The following is a 22,117-nucleotide window of genomic DNA, read 5'->3' on the forward strand; positions in this document are numbered from 1 at the left end:
GAAACATCAAATGGAGTTTTTTGAGATCTAAGCTCATGTAAAGCCATATAACCTCAGTGGAAACTTTTTACTTTCACATTTGGCTTTTGATTAAAAGCCCGTTTTCAGTGCATAAGCAACATTCACGCATACGTTACAAGTCATAACTTTCTATGCAATCATACAAATAAACTTTTCGAAAATATGTCCCTCTTGTCTTCCGTCATTCGAATGAATCCTATCTCTGCTGAAATAGCAAAACTTTTTAACTGTCTGTCACACACTCGTATGTATGTATGTATGTCGCTGCCACACCTTGACTTGATGTGCAAACTTTATTAACACTACAACAACTCAGTCAAAACTCTGTGCCACCAAAAGCAAGGCAGCAACGCAACTGCTGACTCTGGTGACTTGGCAAACACTGCAAGCGATGGCCATGGAAGGGAGCGAAAAGCAAGCCGAGTGCAAGCATTCAGTTAAAATGCGTCAACTTGGAAAATAATCGGGAAACTTATTTCCTGCTGTTGTCATTGCCGAGCAGCCAGCAGCTGCATTAAAACGCCACTCAGTTGCTGATGAAAGGTGTGAATGATGTTGCATCTTGGTTTTGTTGCTACACACATACATACATACACATACATGTGAGTTTCTTTAACTTTCAAACCACAATAATAAAATGTGGAACTTAAATTAAAAATTTATTTTACACTGAATTCTCTAGTTCAAATATGAAATTTTTGTTTCGAATGTTTTTAATGCTCTGCTTTTTGCCGTTTTGAAATGCGTTGAGGATGTTTTCTGAAAAATTAATGTGGTCTCATGAGGTGCGGATGTATTGTGAATTACATTCGTGTGTTTTCAAAAGTGGTTAAAACTTTGTGAGAAAAAACCACTGTAGTGCTAAAAGTGTGTAAGTGTGCCCGCAGAGCTACGGTAGCGACCAGTGATTGCCTCTGTTAGGTATACCAGATCACCTAAAAGGAAATACATAAAAATCTCAGCTAAGGCCATAACCAAAACTGAGAAATATTTATCAAATGGTGCAAAGTGTTGTTGCCTTTGAGAGAGAGAACAGTTACTTATTATCAGCACATCTGCTCAGCCAGCTGCGCAGGTGGATGACATATAACTCTTGGAGTGATACGCTAATAACACAACAACATTCCGAATTAGTCTCCGGGCATATACGGAGAACCGATCGGAGGAAACCAGCGCCCAATCCGTTTTTGAGACGAGTGAGCACCACTCGCTCATCTGTGAGAAAGCATATGTTCACACCGGAACAAGAGCGCCCCGAAAAGCGCCAATGCGAGCTTACAACTCCAACTATAGCAGGGAGCGACGCGTAGCAGCAAAATGAACGGGCAAAGCGATAACCTGACGAGGAGTCGTTACGTTTGATGGGAAAGAAAATAAAAGAGTGTATCGTCATAATGGAAGTACAGAGGCATACAGCCTGTGTCAGAAAAAAGAAACGACGATTATTCATGAAGTATAAAAGATATATATTATATTTAAAATTTTTTTACATAAAAGCATGTATAAAACTACGAGTCGCAATTACTCAATAAGCTGTGTAGTCTTGATCGTTGTCGTGTATAGCCTGAAATCTACTCGGCATGCTTTGAAGTTTTCCTGCGTTGCTCGTCGACAAACAGAACCAGATTTTGCGAACTTGACGCACGAGTTGCCTTAAATCTTGGACTATTTTTTGGACAAGAAGCGTTTTCATAATTCCCCACAAATTTACGATGGGGTTAGCGTCTGGGGACTGGCAAGACCAGTCTATGACTGTGACGTAATTTTCGTGTTTTGTTGTTTTCCAATGTGTTTTTCTGAGAGCAGTGGTTATGACGATGTGGGATGGTAGGATATGTTCGCTTCCTTCAGTCGACGTTCCCTTTTAGCACGAACTGATTGTGCTTGGCATAGTCACAAAGAAGTGTCCCGCTTAAAAAGTTTGACGATCACTTTATACTGCTTTTTTGTCGTCGCCGTGCTCGGAAAGAGAGACATTTTTTATACACCTTATACGGACGCACACATAACAAACTTTTTTGATTTCTTACTTTTGCAGCCGCGGCGTAAGATAATTTTGGCCCTTTCGAATGCGTGTGTAAAAATACCGCCTCGAAACGCTTCGTGTACTTCTCACTAATTTTTCATTGGTTGCGTTTACGGGAAAGTTTTGAACGACACTAACCTGAGTTAGCACTGGCGTCGTAGCCCTTGAGTGGGACTATTACGCAGCAAAAAGTAGAACGAAATATATCTTGAAGTTACAAGAAAAAAACCGCTTATTTTCTTCTGACACAGACTGTATTACAATAAGTGCATGTTGGTAAGTGCAATAGATTGACAGTACCAGAGAGCACTGGCCATGCACAGCATAGCTAAGCCATCCACTTTGCACGACAATCAAAGCATACAAACCGATCAAATGGAGAAAGATCGGAATGAGCAGTCAAAGAGTTCGTACAGTCGCCAATAGCAGACATCTGATTCGCTTCAGCAAATGGCAAAGTCTATCCGTTTACAATCGCCGAGAGGACCAATAGAGCCTAAGCCCAAAGAGCAACAACGGCGACCAACCAAAAGAGGCGATTGGTTTAAAGAAACAAAGCGTGGCAGCTATAAACATGAATGCATCTCTGGACGTGCAAGGTACCCAATCACGTGAAGGCTGGTCAACAGTTGTCACACGAAAGACCAAAATCACGCAAAGTAGACCAACGAAACCTGACGCATTGTTCTTGAAGAAAGTTGGTGAACTTTAATATGCGGGAATATTAAAAAAAAAAATTAAATCGCAACCTGAGCTCAAGAAACTCAACCATATTGAGAAGGGCGTTACCAAGACGGTGAGGCACAAATTATTATTCAAACTAAAGTGACAAGTCGATCCGATTAAAATTGACGTCAGCATTTTAATATTCTCTTTATGAACCCTTGTTAATTAGGATTTGCTCCAGTTGTCATATGTATATTGAAAAAATCAGCTCTCTTACGGTGTTTCGATCAATTCGACCCTACTCAGTTCGGATTACATCTTTGAATTGTTGAAAACTTGTTGTAATAGGATGCTGCAAAGATTCTCTATCGGGTGGAGGTCCGGACTACAAGTGCGCCATTCTAATAATTGGAACATAAAAAATCTTTCGTTCTTTACGCGCTGTGAAGTGCTGCGGCATATTGTTGAAATATTCACTCTGGACAACTTACTTTATCTCCGACAACAATAAGGACCTCTTCGAACAGCTCTATGTATTATGGCATTAATTTTTGTAGCAATAACGCAAATTGGGGTGTTGATATCAAATCACGACCCAAGTCATTCGCGCTTCTTTAGCCTTGCGCTTGTCGTGCCAGTATTTTTTATAAATGTCGGGACCATCAAGGCAAAGCTTCTGCTGGTATTTTTCTCCAAATTTAAGCCTCTTTTTTTATGGCGTTTTTTCAGCATTGGCTTATTCAAGGTGATCCACTGTTTTTAAAATTCGCAAAATATGTCTCACAGAAACTTTGAGGTTAAGTCAGCGCCGAATTTCCAACGGACTGTGCCTTTTGTACGAGGTATGTTCAAAAAGTATCGCGAATTTTGTGTTTTTTCAAAAATTATTTATTTATTCATTAATATCAATGTTGTCCCCTTCAAAGTATTCCCCATAAGATATTATGCACTTGTGCCAACGTTTCATCCAATCTTCGAAGCATTTCAAAAAATCCTTTTTTTATCTTGTTCAGCTCCTCCTTCGATGCCGTCTTTATCTCGTCAATCGTAGCGTGGCGACGTCCTTTCATGGGCCTCTTCAGTTTCGGGAACAAGAAAAATGCACAGGTGGCCAGGTCAGGGGAATACCGAGGTTTTGGCATCATTAGTGTGTTGTTTTTTGGCCAAAAAGTCGCGCATAAACAACGATGTGTGAGCAGGGGCGTTATGGTGATGCAATAGCCAATTTTTGTTCTTCCACAAATCCGAGCGTTTCTGGCGGATTGCGGATTGCTTTACGCAAATTGCGCATAACTTGCTGGTAATATTCCTTATTGAGCGTTTTTCCCTGTGGCAAGAACTCATGATGCACAACGCCCCTGTATATACCCCTGCGAAGAAAACGGTAAGCAAAACTTTTACATTAGACCGAACTTGACGCGCTTTTTTCGGTCTTGGTTCGTGCGGCAGCTTCTATTGAGATTATTAAGTTTTGGTTTCCACGTCATAACTATAAACCCACGATTCGGCACCAGTTATGACCCTCTGGAGCAAATTTGGGTCGTCCCGGACAGAGCTTAGATACCAACATCTCATTAGCAATGTTCATGCGATGATGCTTTTGGTCGAAATTGAGCAGTTTTTGTACGAATTTTGCGGCGACCCGTCTCATACCCAAATCATTGAAATAAATCGAATGGCACGAGCCAATCGATATGTCTAGGTCCTCAGCAACTTCTCTAACGGTGATTCGACGATTGGCCAATACCATTTTCTTTACTTCATCAATTTTTTTGACTGAAGTTGAAGTGCTCGTGTGTCCGGCACGCTTTTCGTCGTTCACATCTTCTCGGCCTTCTGAGAACTTTTGTACCACCGATAAACGTTGCTTTGGTCTAAAGTAGCTTCTCCGTATGACACAGTCAACATTCGGAATGCATCCGCGCACTTAATTTAGTTTTTCACACAAAATTTGATACAGGTTCTTTGATCCATATTTTTGAATAGGTAAAAATCGAAGGCGAGCCGAAACACGTGCAAGTAAAACGGATATCAACAATTAACTCAACATCCAAATGGCCGAACTCGTCGGCATGAGTGAGAGACATGAGTACCAACATATCGGTACAAAAAAATCGAAATTTGAATATACGTAACCTGCGAAAATTCAAAATTCGCGATACTTTTTGAACACACCTCGTATTTGTCTATATGTTAATACCCTAGTTGGATCTTTAACCAGTTTCGTTAATGCAATAATCTCTGAAACTTTCCAGGGTTTCGAAAAGTATTGTAAGCGAAACGTTGCATTAAATAAAAAATAGTTTAAAAAAACTAAAAAACACGCTTTTATTGCTAATCGAACTAAAAAGTAGAAAATAAATTTTAATGACAAAGAGACCTATAATGAAGTAATAGCAAATCGAACGATCAGTCATAGTCAACTACCTCAGAACAGAATTATAACAAAAATTAAGATACAAATAGAGTAATTCAAATTAGAGTTAAAAGCGTGGGATGCTTGATATAGTAAATATTACAATCATTCTATTGGCAACTACCTATGTACAGAGGGTTATGAAAGTGAAGCAAAATGCTAAACTATTATGAATGAAAATTATTGTTATCATTGCAGTCAGTGAATAAATGATTCGATATATTTGTGTTATATTTAATTCCTTTCTTATCGACTGTGAGTCTAAAGCTATGCAGTTATCGGCCGTGATAAAGAAGTAGTCGGGATGAAGAACTTATTTCGTGGAGGGAGCCTGAGAAACTGATTTACAAGAATAAAAAAAGATTTTTCATTTTACAACCAAATTCACCTTACTTTTTGCCCACAAGTAAAAAAAGAAAATATTAATCCTGGCAATCCTAATAAGGATAATGGAAAACTTTTATCAAATTATTGCACTGTCATCGGTCCTTGATAGGTGTGCAAAATTTCAAGTCGATCAGATTTTCAGAAGCCAGTGAAAATTAAGATCAAAGATTCCGTTACATACATACATACATACATACATACATACAACCCGACCTAATAAAAGTGTGTTAAAAAAAGATTTTTCATTTTACAACCAAATTCACCTTACTTTTTGCCCACAGGTAAAAAAAGAAAATATTAATCCTGGCAATCCTAATAAGGATAATGTAAAACTTTTATCAAATTATTGCATTGTCATCGGTCCTTGATAGGTGTGCAAAATTTCAAGTCGATCAGATTTTTAGAAGCCAGTGAAAATTAAGCTCAAAGATTCCGTTACATACATACATACATACATACAACCCGACCTAATAAAAGTGTGTTAAAAAGTTTCGCAAAAAAATATTTGTCGTGGTTGATAGCTCCGCTAATTTTCCTGTTATCAGATCATATCCGGATATTTTATGCCTTTAATGGCAATTTTCAGTTGACCCACCCTGTACTTGTATATATGTAAATCTATTTTTTCTAAATTTTCTGTATTTATGTATTTCTTCTACAAACATTTTTCCTTTGATATTTAATTTTTCTCTCTTAAAAAAATGTACACAAAACGCTTTCTTTGCAAGCGCTTCTTTCAGCCAAATTAGTTGTGTTTTTGTTCAACACAAATCAAACAAACAATCCCTGATTTTGGACACTCTTCACCTCCGCTGCTTATACCTTCCAGTTTATTAATAATTCCTCAGTTTTGTTTTTTGTGTGCTTGTGATTGTTTTTGTGATTATTTCACTGCTGCTTGAATTTCTACGCTATTCTCGCCTCGAAGGGCATTCTCTTTCATGCCACTGATTTTTTATTTACCGTAATTTGTGAGCTAATGCACTGAGCCGGAGAAGACATGAAAAAATTCGCTTCGAATGATTTGCCTTTATTAAAATCGAAGGTATCGCGCAGAACAAAACAAAGTTCGCTCAGGCCAGTAACTTGGCAAATATGCAGCAGCAGGAGAATACTGAAGCACATACAGTTATGCCGGTATACAGGGCCTTTTGAGTTTCTAAACTCTAAATTAATTAATTTATTATTTTAAATGGAAACTCATTAACTGTTTGTGGAGGATCTAAAATTTATGAAGATTAAATGATATTTTCCAAATGGCTCTACCGAAAATAGTCCAATCCACAGTGCGTACTACTTAAACAGTAACACGAGCGGAATTTAAAGTTTTCTCAAAATGTTGTCGCGGATTCCCTAACGACGCCCATCCCACCAGAAATGGTGCGCCCCCCCCACCAACTGCAGCCTGTACGCTTTGCGGTTCGAACTCCATACCAAGCATTGCAGGCCTTAGAGTCTTCAGCGCATCTAGTTTAACAAAATGAGTGCCACGTCGCATAAAAGAACGCACGACAGGGATTGTTAAGAAAGTTAATGAAATGGTTGAAGTACTACTCTGGTACTAGAGCGCAGTTTTGATACCATTTTGGGACCCTCAATGGGCAGATATCTACAGCCAGCCAGAGTTGTTGATGTAACGGAGCAGTTTGATAGGATTTAGGATGTCGCACTGCTCCAGGCTGTTGAAGAAAAGAGCATCCAGAGACCTTAGTCCTCTAGCTGCCAAACCCGGACATTTACACTCTCCTTCTCTGAAAGCTCTCTACAGCTTCTGTAATGGGGATTAAATAGTAAACCTAGCTTTTTGCGTGTTTGTGGATCGTCCAATGACCGATAAACATAGCTACGAGTTTGAAAATTGAGTGGCGTGAATTCCCCAAAACTTCCTGCGTCCTGCGTCTATTGTACTTGGGCCAAAGGGTTTTCGAAATAGCACACGAAGAAATGGGACTCCATCTGTTCTGCGCTTTCCTGCGAAATAAGTTGCGTGTAAGAGGAATTCCTTTTACCAACAGTCAGAAGGATGTCGACGACTGATTCCTGTAACCCAGATCAGTGAAATGTTACCTGCACACGCAAGAGATTCGATCTCCTCTTTTCAGGAGTTGAGTAGTTTGGATCTGCATCATGGCATTGATCGCGGCTTGACTATCGGAAAAAATGTTAATATTTCCCTCGCTCCCATGTTCCCTAAGCATTTTTCATTCCTGCAAGAGCGCAAAGACTTTTACCTGAAAAATTGTGGTTGTTAACGAGTTGGTCCAAGCTTCGCTATGATGATTTGTACAATTCCAGTTCCGTTTTGTTATGGCACCCACGAAAATCGAGAGCTGAGATTTTGTTAACCTCAGGAGACCCCTCGAGCGTTTCCGATCCACTAGTGGCTAGAAACATTTGCGACCTAACAAGTTTGTGTACATGCCCAGGTTTTGCAGAGTTGACGCGAAGCCCACCTCTTCAGGAACAGACCGCAGGCAGTCATCGGGATTCAATCCTCTTGTCCCACCGGGTAACTATTGTTGTTGTTGTTCTAGCAGTAACTACCTCACAGGTCCGCCGTCTAGCCAGCTCATCTGCCTAGCAGATTCCTGCAATGTCACTATGACCAGGCACCCAGATGAGCCTTATGTCATAAAATTCGGATGCAATCGAAAGTGAAGTCAAGTATTCCCCAGTCAGTTTTGAGTGCACTATCATGGAACCCAGGGTCTTGATTGCCGCTTGGCTGTTGGAGTGGATATTGACCTCCGCCACAGTTTATATATAAGTGAGCAGCCAATCAGCTGCTTCTTTAACTCCCGCTACCTCTGCTTTGAATACACCGTTCCGGTAACCTGAACTTGAGTCTGATGGGAAGCTCCTTGCAGAATACTTCTTCGCCAACCCTTCCATCCAATTTTGAGCCATCTGTGAGCAGGTTCACTAGGCTCTCCATCCAAATACTGCACGCCGTCCACTCTGGCCTTGAATGAATAATAAGCTTCAATAATTTCAACGCTTCGTTCTACGTGAAAATTGTACTTCTGGCTACTAGAAAAATGTCAAAGATGACATAAAAAAAAGCTGCCGTCTAAGGATTTTTCACTACTGATCTAGGAGATCTAGGAGTCACTTTTGAAAGACCCTTTACTTGCATTGCTTTCACAGCGCTGTATAACAATAATACCTGCTAAGGTTCCGAGGACAAATTTCGTCAAAGCCGCTTGGCTCTAAGTGCGTTAAGCTTCAAAGCTGTACTCGAAATTTGAGGTTAAGTAATGATTGAGAAGGCCACTTCCTTATTTATAATACGAACTGGTATTTTTATGTCTTGTGTCGAGTCAGTATACTAACATTTTTCGACTAACTTTTTTATTTTCTAGTTTTCGCGGATCAGATCTTGGTCGTAGGGCATTTCATTTATTTTTTTAAGTTTTCCGAGAGAAATCAAATTTATTTTCTTCTTCTTCTTGATTGACGCGATAACCGATTACGCGTTTTTGGCCCAGTTTAAATTTAATTTAAGAGTTGGTTCTTTACTCAACTTCTGTCAAAAGGACATGAACATGGAATGAGAAGGAGGAAGGGGTCTGTCAGACATCTTCTCTGTTACTGCCCTGCGTGAGATGCTAATAGGTTTAGTTACTTTAGCTCAGCGTTCTTGAATGATACTGATGACCTTAGGGTTATAAGTGTTAGCCGTATCAATGGGTTTGCGCTTAAAACAAAACGGCTTAGCGAGAAGTGGAAGAAACACAGCTCCTCTAGTATTACAATGGATCATTTGAGTGAGTTGGTTTAGAGACCGTCAGCCAGTTCTACCTACCTACCTTCGTCTATCACAAAGACCCACTACCAAACTATGACAGCTGTCAAAGCAAAACTTTGCTAAACACAACTCAAGCTTCGAATGCCCTGTAGTTATACTCGTACCAAAATATGTTTCCTCATTCTTTGTGAGTACAATTTATGGTTTTCTAAAAAAAAAAATCTGTGCATTTCGCCTAAGGCCATCCGCCCTCACCACATTCGTGAAATTCAAACAAACAAATTGACTATGACAATGAATAAATGTCTCAGTCAAAGCAAAAAATGAATGGAACTTTGTAAATGTTAACACGTAAAAATGTTCCTTTCAACTACAAAATATGCTTGTCTGCTGTTGATGGCTGTGGGAAGGAAGAGATGTAGGGACACTATAATGATGATGCCTCAGACAAACAGTGACGACAATGACAACAATGAAGGTAATCATAAAAATGGGACAGATGCCTGCTTGCAACAGCAAATGTACATAAAAAAACCCAAAAAATAAGAAAAAAGACTACAACAAAACACCAGAAGATTGAACACAAAATTACAATAAGAAATTAGATGTAAAATAAGAGAAAATAAAAAAGAATAACAATGAAAAGTTAAACAAACATCCAGCCATGCAAGCAAACCAGCAAACCAGCAAAATGCAAACAAATAAAACATCACAAATTGAAGCCGAAAAGTAAAGAATGGCAAGTAAAAAAAAAAGTTGGCTGAGCTTGAGTATGAATAAATAGTTGGGTGCTTAGGGCACTGAACACCTCACTCAGAGTTACAGTGGTGAGCTGAAACAAACGAAAGGCGTGCCACATTTTAATATTTGTTAATTTCGGTGGCAACCGCCGGGTTGGTGAGTGATTACCATTAGGAAGTGCGTAGGTTTTAATTTCCGTGCTTGAAATATCAAAAGAGAGAAACCTGCTTTTTTCTAAAAGCAGTCGTCCCTCGGCAGGCAATGGCACACCTTTGAGTGCATTTCTGCCAGAAAAAGGCGTCGCATAAAAATGATCTGGCGTTTGGTGTCGGCTTAAAACTCTAGGTTTCTCATAAAAAGAGGCGCTCGACCAGACACCCAAAAAGGGTGTAAGAGCCAATTATATACATAAAGAGTGATCAGATTGCAGGTATTTTTTCCAATAGGGGTTTTTTTGACAGATCACGCGTGACAAGTGTCAAATCAAATACTATATAAGTTTTTTCAGTATTCTTGTTTAGCGATGAGTCCCATTTTTGGCTTAATGGCTACGTCAACAAGCAAAACTGCCGTATTTGGACAAAAGCAACCCGAAGCCATTCAAGAACAGCCATTGCATCCATTGAAAATAACCGTTTGGTGTGGCCTATGAGCTGGAGAAATCATCGGCCTATATTGCTTCAAAGACGAAGCTGGCGCCAATGTAACAGTGAATGGCGAACGCTATCGCGCCATGATAAACGACTTTTTGATGCCGTGATGCCGGAAATTGAAGTGCGCGATCTCCACAACATTCGATTCCAACAAGGCGGCCTACTTGCCATACCGCCCGTGAAGCAATGGATTTGCTGCGTCGTTGTTTCCGTGAGCAATTTATCTCTCGTCTCGGACCAGTGCATTGGCCACCAAGATTGTGTGATATCATACCTTTGGATTTTTATTTGTGGGGGTTTGTAAAGTCTAAATGTTTTGTGGATAAACCAGCCTCGATTTAGGCATTGGATGCCAAGTTATTTACGAGATACTGACCGAAGTACTCCAGCAACTCGGGAGTCATTCAAAATTGCTGTTTACGGATAGTGAAATTACGGCGCATGGTCGAGTTCGGTAGTTCGGCCTATATATATGGAATACTTGTGTGGTGACCATCAACTCAAAAGGTAAGTTATATAAAACTGCTAAATGAAATCCAAAAACTGCGTTTTGATGAATCACCGGCGCTTTAAGGACTTGCCTGATCTAAATCAGGTAGGAAGACACACCGCCGCAGCGCTCAGACTTAATAGTATGGTCATAGTATGAAAGAATCGGTGATTCAGTCCCGCTTCTACACCACACACTATGAGTAGTCATAGTCAAGAAATCGACTACTCTTTTCCTAAAGCCACCTTCGACTTGCTCTTCAAGTCTAACACCCCGTCAATAAGAGAGTGACACACCTAAAGACCATGGAGAAGAGGGAGAAATAAATTTTTACACGGATGGATCCAAGCTAGAAAATAAAGTAGGCTATGGAGTTTTTTCAAAGAGATTTAGGTCTCGAATCATCTGGCGGACTACTGTAGCGTCTACTAGGCAGAAGTCTTAGCCATAAAGGAGGTAACTGGGTAGCTTAACACACACCCCGTAACAAAAACTACTATAAATATCTTCTCAGGTAGCCAGGCGGATAGCCTGGCAGCTTTAAATGATATTAGCACCGTTTTTAAGATCAGTCTTATAAGGGCGCCGGGGCATAGAGATATTGAAGGAAATTACAACGCAGATGAGCTGGCCAGAAAGGGTACTAATCTGCCGCTTCTTGAAAACAGAGGCAATAAATATTGGAATTCCTATGGCAACTTGAAAATTAAGCATAAGAAATAAAATTCTCCAAGAGGCCAAGGCTAACATAGCAAAGATTAAAGTAAAGCGGATTAACATCACCGAAACGCAAGTCTTCAAATTGCCGGCACGCCGCTTGAAGATGTAGATGAATTTTGCTACCTTGGGAGCATAATTTCAAAAAACGGCGAATCAGCAATTTACATACCCAACCGAATATCTAAGGGACGCGTTGTATTTGGCGTACCAAACAAGGTATGGAGACCAATGCACATCTCCAGGCACACAAAACTGAAAATATTTGATGCCAACGTGAAGGCGGTAGTTCTGTATGGATGTGAAACATGGAACTTAACAACAAGCATATCACAATCATTGCAATTCTTCCTAAACCGTTGCCTACGAAAGATAATGCGGATATTCTGGCCCGAACTTATAAGCAACGATGATCTTTGCGCGGCTACCGGGCAAACACCAGCTCACATAGAAATTATGCGCCGCAAGTGGAAATAGATCGGACACACATTCCGCAAACTACGGGATGACATCGCAAGGACAGCTTTAGACTGGAAGTCGCAAGGAAGCCGTAGGTGCGGGAGACCAGCCAACACATAGAGGCGACAAGTAGTAGCAGAGGCGGACAGATCAGGCCGTTCCTGGAGTCAAATTAAACATCTAGCTCTAAACAAGCGAAATTATAACTTGTTTATTGAGGCTCTATGTTTCATCTAGAAACTATGGGAAAATTTATATATAAGAGGCCAATAGGCCATGGAGAAAAGAAAATACTTTTTTTACAATCAAACTAATTTAGTCGGAAATAGATAAGAAAAGGTCAGGAGAATTGCTCAACCTCTCAAGAGGGAACATCTCGAAGGTCGTAGATTGTGTCACCGGTCATTGGCTGTTAGGCAGGCACTCTTCTAGGCTAGGATTACTTTCTCAGGAAAACTGCAGAAGTTGTAAGGCGAGGAAGAGACAGAAATAATAATAAATAAATATATTTTTCTTGCCTTATAATACCTACTATCCCTGTAATTAGTGCGGAGGACTTTTTTTGCTGGCTCCTGCAGGACACTCGCCGCTTTTTTGTGACAGCTTCAACGGGCTCAAATGTGGTACTTTTTAATGCAGATTTCATCTCACGAAACAGATAATAGTCACAAGGCGTAAAAGTAGTGCATAAGGCAGATGACCTAACACTGAAATACTTAGGTAGAAACCTTTGGAGATGTGACTTTGTCTTGATTGAGAGCCCATGATTTGAGCTTCTTCCTTAAACTTTATGGGACTTCATTAAGTATATGAAGGTAGTAATGTTGATTAGTTGCTCGACCAATAGGTTCTGTTTTAGCAGTAGAAATTTTACAACGATTTGTTGATCTATCGTTACACTGAAGATTTCGGGGGAAAAATGGCTTCCTAGAAAAACTTCTTACAGTTTGAAAGCACAGGTAAAAAATTAAGACTTCATTTACATCACATCATTCGAGGTGTTTAGCTTAACAAAATTGCAGAAGATACACTGTTAATGTTACATAATTTTTTAGTGAATAAAATCCATAATTTAGCCCAGGAGAAGGTTAAGTATCCGTGAAACTTTTTTAGAATATTTGATGTTAGGTTAGGTAAGGTTAGGCTAGCCAGATTGCTTGTATAAGACAAGACACTTGGTAGCCCTAAGGCCCTTTGTGATGCTTGCATTTGATTTCCATTCCCTGACTAAGTTGTTAATCCACTTAGGCCTTTTTAAGAAGGTAACTAATTCCTCCAGTGAGACATTTTGCAAATTTCACAGGTCTTCAAAGAAATAATCGCCAAGATATTTGGTACGGCTTCTTTGAAGTGCAGGACTTTAACAGAGGAGGTGTTGTACCGATTCAATTTCTTCTTCATCTTCACAGCTCAGGCAGAAGTCATTGCAAGGGACACCCATTGCAATGGCTGCGGTGCCAATAGAGCCGTGACCCGTTATAACACCTGTGAGGACGCTGGTAGTTGTTCTGTTGAATCGAAACAGACATTTTGTTCTTTTAAGGTTCAGTTTTGGCCAGTGCGCTTTGGAGACCCTGCAGTTCGTAGTTAGAGACCACCTTCTATTGGTTTCCGCAATTACGCTCAGGTCAATCGCAGTATACAGTTCGTTGAGAGGAATGTCCTCTACCACTCGCTGAAGGTTCAGCTCAGAGCCCATCCTTGCACACTCATCCGCTCCTTCATTTCCCTCCACTCCAGAGGGGCTGGGGACCCTACAAAATGTGGTGTTGTGTTGTTGGATACGCGAGAGCGACCTCCTGCATTCTTTAACTCATCTTGAATCCATGCGCACTGAGGCCAGTGCCTTCCTCGCTGCTTGACCATCAACAAAAATGGCAAGGTTTGCCGGAGGTAAGTCCATTACTCTTATCGTTTTTGCTGCTTTGTCTATATCGTAGATCTCTGTTAGAATGACGCAACGCCGGCCTGGGAGTCTAAAGGAGCTATATCTCATGTTACAATAGTTTAATATATTTTTAGTTTTGCATTCATAATTTGGGCCAAGTAACACTATTCTGTACATAATATCTATTTCGAACTATCCAAGCATATTGAATACATCTTTTCTTCTAACCCAGGATGTCATGCGTCTCAAGTGCGCTCAATTGGATCCGAACCGAATCTGTCAGTTTCCGATCCACTTCTGGGAGTATCAGTGAACTTTCTTCGGCATGGAGCCTTGCTTCTGCCTATCATTTTATTTTCCTTATTTTTCTTAATTTTTAGCTGCCAAGAGGTCTCGTCCTAGTTTGGATCGTCAAATTTCCGTACATGAATGTGGATAAAGTGGCATCGGAGTCCAATGATGGATGCTAAAGCCATACCTTTTGAATACAAACTTATGTCTAAAGAAACTGTAAGCACTAAAGCCCTCCAGAGTCCAATCCGGTGAAAGGATTATGGAAGGTCCGTCTATATTAGTTCAGCTCCGACGCTTCTGTTCTGCTACTTGAATTCTCTAACGGAGAGCAGAACTCTCGGAAGCAACAGCAAGAAATGATCTGTATCAGCACCCTTTTTATTCCAAACCTCTGAAGAAGGAGGTGTTTGAAATACTGTGAAAATCATTGAAAGCTTTGGCGCCGTCGCTACGCTACCGGGAGCAATATAAACTTTCGGCGTCAGCAAGCAATGAACCTTAAAGTGTTGTGGTGAAAATTAGACTCCTCTATCCTTCAATCTGAGAAAGAAACAACCTCAGGGGTCCTTTAGGGAAGCCACACCATTTCCACAGAAAAGAAGACTATTGAATTCATGGCTTTTATAATCGAAATCAGTCTAACATTTATTTTTTCAGTTATTTTGTTGGTTAATTTAAGGCAATGACAGACTGACGTTCTCTTGAAAGCGTCGTTTATTGACTGCTTTGCAAAATGATCCTCCAATAATATTCCCAATACTGTCTCAAATTTAAACTAACTAGCCATTTTGCTCTCCACTGTGCATCGACAATGTTTGGGCATCGTAAAAGTGGATTTAAGACCGAAATCTAATGCTATGACTTACTTGACTCGCTTCGGTTTATCGTCAGCACTGTCGTCCTTCATAAATGACGGCTGCAAGCTGAAGCGCCTACGTAGGTGGCGGCCGCGCATTTTGGCGGGGCGTTTGGAGTGAGTGGTCCGCGAAAGTGGATGGGAAGCTGGTGTCTGCTGCGTTCGCTGCGCCGATATACTAAATGCTGACGATTGCTTCTTGGACTGCTTGTAGAGCAGATGCTGAGTGTCGACAATAGGATTGAGGAGTGCCTACGGCGCGCTCGCGGATATTTGCAGAGACGTGCCTGGAATTGTGTTGAACTGCGCTGATGTGTGTCGTTGTTGAAGAAGTGCCGTGCAATGCAATTCAAGATGCGCTGCTGCGCTACTGCAACACGAAAACAAAGTGTCTCTTTCTCGTATTCTTCACTTGCATAAGTTTTCTTTTCTTATTCGTAATAACGAACTCAGCGTTTCTTGTGTCTTTTATGGCTTTGGGTGATTTTTCGAGTGAGTTGAGCGCTGCTCGGTGCTTGGCTGTGTTTCAATGTTTGGTGAATTGCTGTTCTTGTTGTTGATGTTGGTGTAGCTGCAGCAAATGTAGTTAACTTGCTGTCGCACTCGTATTTCGCAAAACGCTATAAATCAAGCAGCTTGCGCGTCTTGAAGTTGATAATTTTTCACTCGGTCTGTCGTCCCCTGCGGTCGCTCTGTTATACCTCCTTTGAAATATGTAAGTCTCTTCGCTCTGTTCACTCGGCTTCAGGTGTTGCTTGGACCATACTTTGCATAAAATATATTCGTGATAATTTGCAACAGTGAAAGAAGCCCGCCGGTTATTTTACAAATTGCAGCGCTGCTGGGGGAATAAGATTCCAACACATACGCATACAAATTTACTCACGTAACCGTAGCTGCCGAGCATTCAAAGCATGTGTTTGGCCAAAATATTTAACTAAATATTTGCATTCACCACTTCCGTAAGGATGTGCGTGAATTTTCAGCTTTTCATGCCAGCTTTTGCGTAATTCCTTAATTTTTTGTTTCTCTGGCTTTGATTTTTATCTCTGTTATCCTCCTAAAACGTTGTCTGTTTTTTGATGTGGTGGGAGGAAATGTCGAGCCTCAGTCGCTTGTGGTATACTCCAGTTGCTTACCCGGCGAAGAAATGGTACGTTACTGGTAGCTGGAGTTGGAGGTTGGTGGTTGGTAGCTGTTGGCCAACGCCGCTTTTCTCACAAATATTTGTTGCCACAATTTTTTTTCCTCCAACAAAACTGCCAGAAAGTGCTGGATTATGTATATTTATATAGTACTTATAAGTTAATGTGGTTGTGTTTTACTCTTTGCTGCCGGTACACAGAAATATGTAAATGTGTATATTTCCTATTGTACCAACATTTTAATGGGCACAAAAGTATTTAGGCAATTTCCGGGCGCAAAAATGTTGCAACGCTTCCTTCCTTAGCTACGCCCTTCAACTTGGTTGCGCTCTGCAATGAAGACCAAATGTGTGTATGTAAAGAAATGTAAGTAAATATGTGAATATGTAGATACATTTTTATATATACTCGGATATGTCTGCAGTTTTTTATAATTTTAAATATTTAAATATTAGATTCAATGTGGTAAACGAAAATTTCATGTATGAAGGGTATCCAAAGACGAGTTCCTATTAAAAAATATAATAATAAAAAATATGAAAAATAAAGCAAACAAAGAAAAAAATTAATAAGACATTAAAGTAAGAAAAACTAAAAAATTAAATGAAATTAAGTTAAGTAACCTTACATTTAAATTTTATAATTTATTGTAAGTTCAATTCAATAAATAAGTAAATAAAACAAAGAACATGAAAAATATATATAATGAAATAAATTAAATTAAACTAGAATTAAATAAAACAAGTTTAATTTAAAAAAATTTATTAAATAAAATAATAAAAAAATTAAATAAAATAAAATACAAACAAAAAGTAAAAAAAAGCGTAACACAAAAAAATATATATTATTTTTGAACTAACTTTAAAATGAATTAGTAAAATTAAAACGAAATTAATATATTAATAATGGTAAAAGAAAGAAAAAATTAATAAAACAAAAAATAAAAATAAATAACATTCAGTTGATCTCGACCGAATATTATCGCTGCGAAGGTAATGCAATATATTTGGTGGGACCAAGTTGGTGTTATTTATTATGAACTGTTAAAACCAAGCGAAACCATTAGTGGGGATCGGCATGGACTTCAATTGACGCGATTGAGCCGAACACTGCGCGAGAAGCCTCACGTTGCCAAACCCGTTAAAACCTACCTGGAAACACTGAAATGGGAAGTCCTACGCCCTACCCCACCCGCCCTATTCTCCAGATATTTCGCCCTTCGATTATCCCCTGTTCCGATCGATGGCACATGGTCTAGCTGACCAGCAGTTCCATACATATGAAGACATCAAAAAATGGCTTGATCCGTGGATAGCCTCAAAAGATGAACAGTTTTACCACGAGGGCATACGAGATCTACCAGAAAGATGGGGAAAAGTAGTAGCCAGCGATGGGCAATACTTTCAATGATTCACTTGTAACCATTTTTTCAGAATAAAGTTGTATTTTCATCAAAAAAAAAAAGAGGGAGAACTTAGTTTCATATAACAAATACAAAAAAAAAAATTAATAATATACAAAAATAAAAAATAAATTACAATAAGCTTAAAATAAAATAAACTAAATTAAAAAAGTTAAAAAAAAATTAAAACACTATAAAATAAAAAATCTAAAAAAATAAAACAAAGAAATAGAATATTGTAACTTAAAGAATGAATGAATGAAGCTGTTCCGTATCCTTCACTCGAGTTGGTATTCAGGCCACAACAAGCAGGCTACTCTTACGCTGCTCGAAACATCCATTGCAGGCGACAACTTTATCGTCTACCCAGTAGTGAGTTGATGATTAAGTGCCACAAATGAAGAGAAAGAATATTTCCCAGAGGTTTACCTCTATAAATTACAATTTTTTGCTAAAGCCACTTAATTTCTTTTCATCAAGAAACCAGAACGCGACTTCAGTTACCATCCTCAGGTGGTTAATTACCCGCGTTTTCTTCCTGCTACAAACTGATTGATAAAAATGAGAAAACATAATGCGGTTGCCTTTAAATGGAGATGCTTTTGCGTTCACTACCAGCGAATGAAATAATTAAAAATTTGTGCGTAAACTGGATGCACTTAAACTCATTACAACTCGTCTTTATGCCGCCAATGCACTGCGGCGCACTTAAGCGGCACACACACACACACACATACAAGCCCTTGCGCGAAGTAATTTAAATCGCGTGGAATGGCAAAATACACTTACACGGATACGTACATATGTAAATATGCAAAGTACGCGCAACTTCCTTACACAACTGCCCGTATTTTCATGCACTAAGTTGGTTCCTGCCATTGCCAACGGTACTTGTAAAGTGCCATTACGCCATGGCCCAGATAGTTTTGAACTTTATGCAAACTTTGACTTTTCAACCCCATTTCTGAGAACCACAAATTTGTTGGTTTGCAATAAGCGGAAAATACAACGAATGTCGAGTGAAATTTCGCGCTGAAACGCGTAAGGAAATGGAAAGTGGAAACGCGTATCGAAATGGCATACAGGCACACACTTTTTATACAGTGAGTGCCACTGGAAATCGTACAGCGATTATTTTGGAATTTTTAGTCTCGTGTTAATTTATTTTTAAAAAAATATATGACATATTCTGTCAAAAATAGTAATTGACTTTTTAAAAAATAAATATTTTCCGTATTAAGATATTTTCAAAATTAAAATATTCTTCTGTTAATCTACACTAATATTACAAAGAGGAAAACTTTGTTTGTTTGGTTGTAATGAATAGGCTCAAAAACTACTGGACCGATTTTAAAAATTTTTTCACCATTCGAAAGCTACATCATCCACGAGTAACTTGGATTATATTTTATTTTGGAAATAGGGCTCGAGATATAGGTCAAAACGTGGACCCGGGTAACCTTCGGATGTGTATGTACAATATGGGTATCAAATGGAAGCTGTTGGTGAATGCTTTAGTTCAGAGTATTTTCATCCGCTCCGTGACTAGGGTCTCGAGATAGAGACCAAAACGTGGACCCTAGAATGTGTTTGTACAATATGGATATCAAATGAAAGCTGTTGATAAGTGCTTTAATACGGGGTAATTTTCATACCTATTGATGACTAGGGTCTCGAAATATATGCCAAAACGTGGACCCGCCGTGTCTTTGCACCGAATTAAACCAAACTTACGCACATTGTTAAGTAAGTATTCAAAATGGGTTTCGTAAAGTTTGGTTGTAATTCGGAGCACTGGCAACGGGTACAGCGTTCTTTTGAACCAGCCATAATGTCGCTTACTTTTTTAACGCTTGGGGCGGAACTGAACTGTCAAATTGACAGTGTGAGTTACAATGTGTCAATATTTCTTTCTGATTTGGATGCCATAAGGAAAAAACGTAAGTGCAACATGTAAAAATTGTTTGTGATTTTTTTTGGAGTGGATTTTGGAACAGTGAATAATTTCTTACGAAATTTGAGAATTTAATGTGAAATCCGAATGAAATTATGTGTTCGTGGAAAAAAAAAATTTTTTCGTTTTTTTTTTTGAAAAATATAAATGGGTAATGGTTAAAAAAGCTCCAATGCTTAATAAAACATATAAATTGAAACGAAAAATTCATGGATGATCAGGAAAAAAGACGATTGTTTATTCATATGCGTTGATTTGAAATTTAAAAACAATCTTCTTTTTTCCTGATTTTCAATTTATATTTTATATTTACTCAAAAACAAATAGAAAAACAAAAAATATTGTTTATGCCAAAGCGCTTGAATAAAGAAATAAATAATATGAAAACCATATATTTTCTGATCTAAACCATATCTATTCTATTTTAGTGTGCCCAGCGAAGGGGGCCGGGTTTGCTAGTTTATTATAAAAACATATGCCGAATTCTAGCAAAAATAGTAAAAAAAGCTTAACATTTTTTTTCAAAATTCATTTTTTCAAATTTTCAAATTTCAAATTAAAATTGATTTCAAAATTAAAATTTAGTTTGTTAATTTTTTTATAAAAATATATGCCACATGCTAGCAAAAATAGTATAAAAGTCTCTGATTTAAAGAAAGTTAAAAAAAAAAAAATTTTTAAATTAAAATATTTGTTTCAAAAATTTCCAAAATAAAAATATTTTTTTATTGATTTATCATAAAAATATATGCCATATGTTAACAAAAACAGTAAAAGGAACAATTAAAAAACTTAAACTTTTTTTTAATTAAAATAAATTTTACAAATTAAAAATTTTTTTTTGCAAATTAACATTTTTTTTCAAAATTAAATTTCGTTTTCTTAGTTTATTATAAAAATATATAACATACTCTAGCAAAAATAGTAAAAAAACAGCCTCCGACTTTCGAAATTAAAATATTTTTTTTGTTTAAAAAACATAAAAAAATTTTTATAAAAATGTTGTCCATATTTTAGCAAAAATAGTATTAAAAATAGTCTGTGACTTTTTAAGAAAACTTAAAAAAAAATTACAAATTAAAAATTTTTGTTGTATTTTAATAAAAAAAAAAAAATTAAAATATGTTTTTGTTTTAAAAAACTTTCAAAATTGAAATATTTTTTTTGTTAATTTATTATAAAACTGTAGACCATATTTTCGCAAAAATAATAAAAAACGTCTCTGATCTTTTAAAACACTTAAAAAAAATTCCAAATTGAAATATTTTCTAAATTGAAATATTTTTTTAATTTATTATAAAAATGTAGGCTATATGTTAGCAAAAATGGTATTAAAAACAGTCTCTGAATTTTTAAAAATAAAAAAAGAAATTCCAAATTAAAATATTTTTTTTTTAATATAAAAATATATGCCGTATTGTAGCAAAAATAATAAAAAACGTCTCTGACTTTTTAAAGAACTTAAAAAATTTTTCCAAAATTAATTTTTAAAAATTTTAAAATTTCAAATTAAAATTGTTTTATAAAATTGAAATTTTGTTTGTTAATTTATGTTTAAAAAATGTATTCCATATTCTAGCAAAAATGGTATAAAAATAGTCTCTGATTTTTTAAAAAACTTAACAAATATTTTTCAGAACTAAAATTTTTTTTGTTAAGTTATTATAAAAATATATGCCATATTCTAGCAAAAACAGTAAAAGAAACGGTCTCTGATATTTTGAAAAACTTAGAAAAAATTCCAAATTAAAATATTTTTTTGTTTTAAAAAAATTGAAAAAAAATTTAGAAAACTGAAATATGTTTTTTATTAATTTGTTACAAAAATATAGCCGAGATTTTAGCAAAAATAGTATTAAAAACAGTCTTAAAAAAAACATCAAAATTAAATTATTTTTTCGATAATTTATTATAAAACTATAAGCCACATTTTAGCAAAAAATGTATGAAAAGCAGTCTCAGGCTTTGTATAAAATTTGAAAAAATTTTGTTTCAAAATTTAAATATAATATTTTTTGTTAATTTATTAAGAAAAAAATATGACACAGACTAGCAAAATAGTTTTACAGTATAAGAAACTTAAAAAAAAAATTCAATTAAAATATTCTTTTGTTAATATATTAAAAAAATGTATGCCACATTCTAGTAAAATTACTATAAAAAACAGTCCCTGAGTTTTTAAGAAACTTAAAAAACAAAATTTCAAAAGCAAAGTAGTTTTTTGTTTTAAAAAGTTAAAAAAAATCTAAAGTAA

The 22,117-nt window shown here is 37.3% G+C and overlaps 1 protein-coding gene across 1 annotated transcript in view; it reads right to left on the reverse strand.

Moving 5' to 3' along the window:
* The window catches only part of LOC128857118 (ras-related protein Rap-2b), a 143,060-nt gene that overhangs the window by 46,190 nt on the left and 74,753 nt on the right, over positions 1–22,117 (reverse strand). The window contains exon 2 of the mRNA XM_054092694.1: positions 15,373–16,837. Within this exon, the coding sequence (XP_053948669.1) occupies positions 15,373–15,461 (89 nt within the window). The 5' untranslated portion in view covers positions 15,462–16,837. The remainder of the gene's footprint in view (positions 1–15,372; positions 16,838–22,117) is intronic.

The sequence above is a fragment of the Anastrepha ludens genome, chromosome 3 (genome assembly GCF_028408465.1).
Source record: "Anastrepha ludens isolate Willacy chromosome 3, idAnaLude1.1, whole genome shotgun sequence".
NCBI lineage: Eukaryota > Metazoa > Arthropoda > Insecta > Diptera > Tephritidae > Anastrepha > Anastrepha ludens.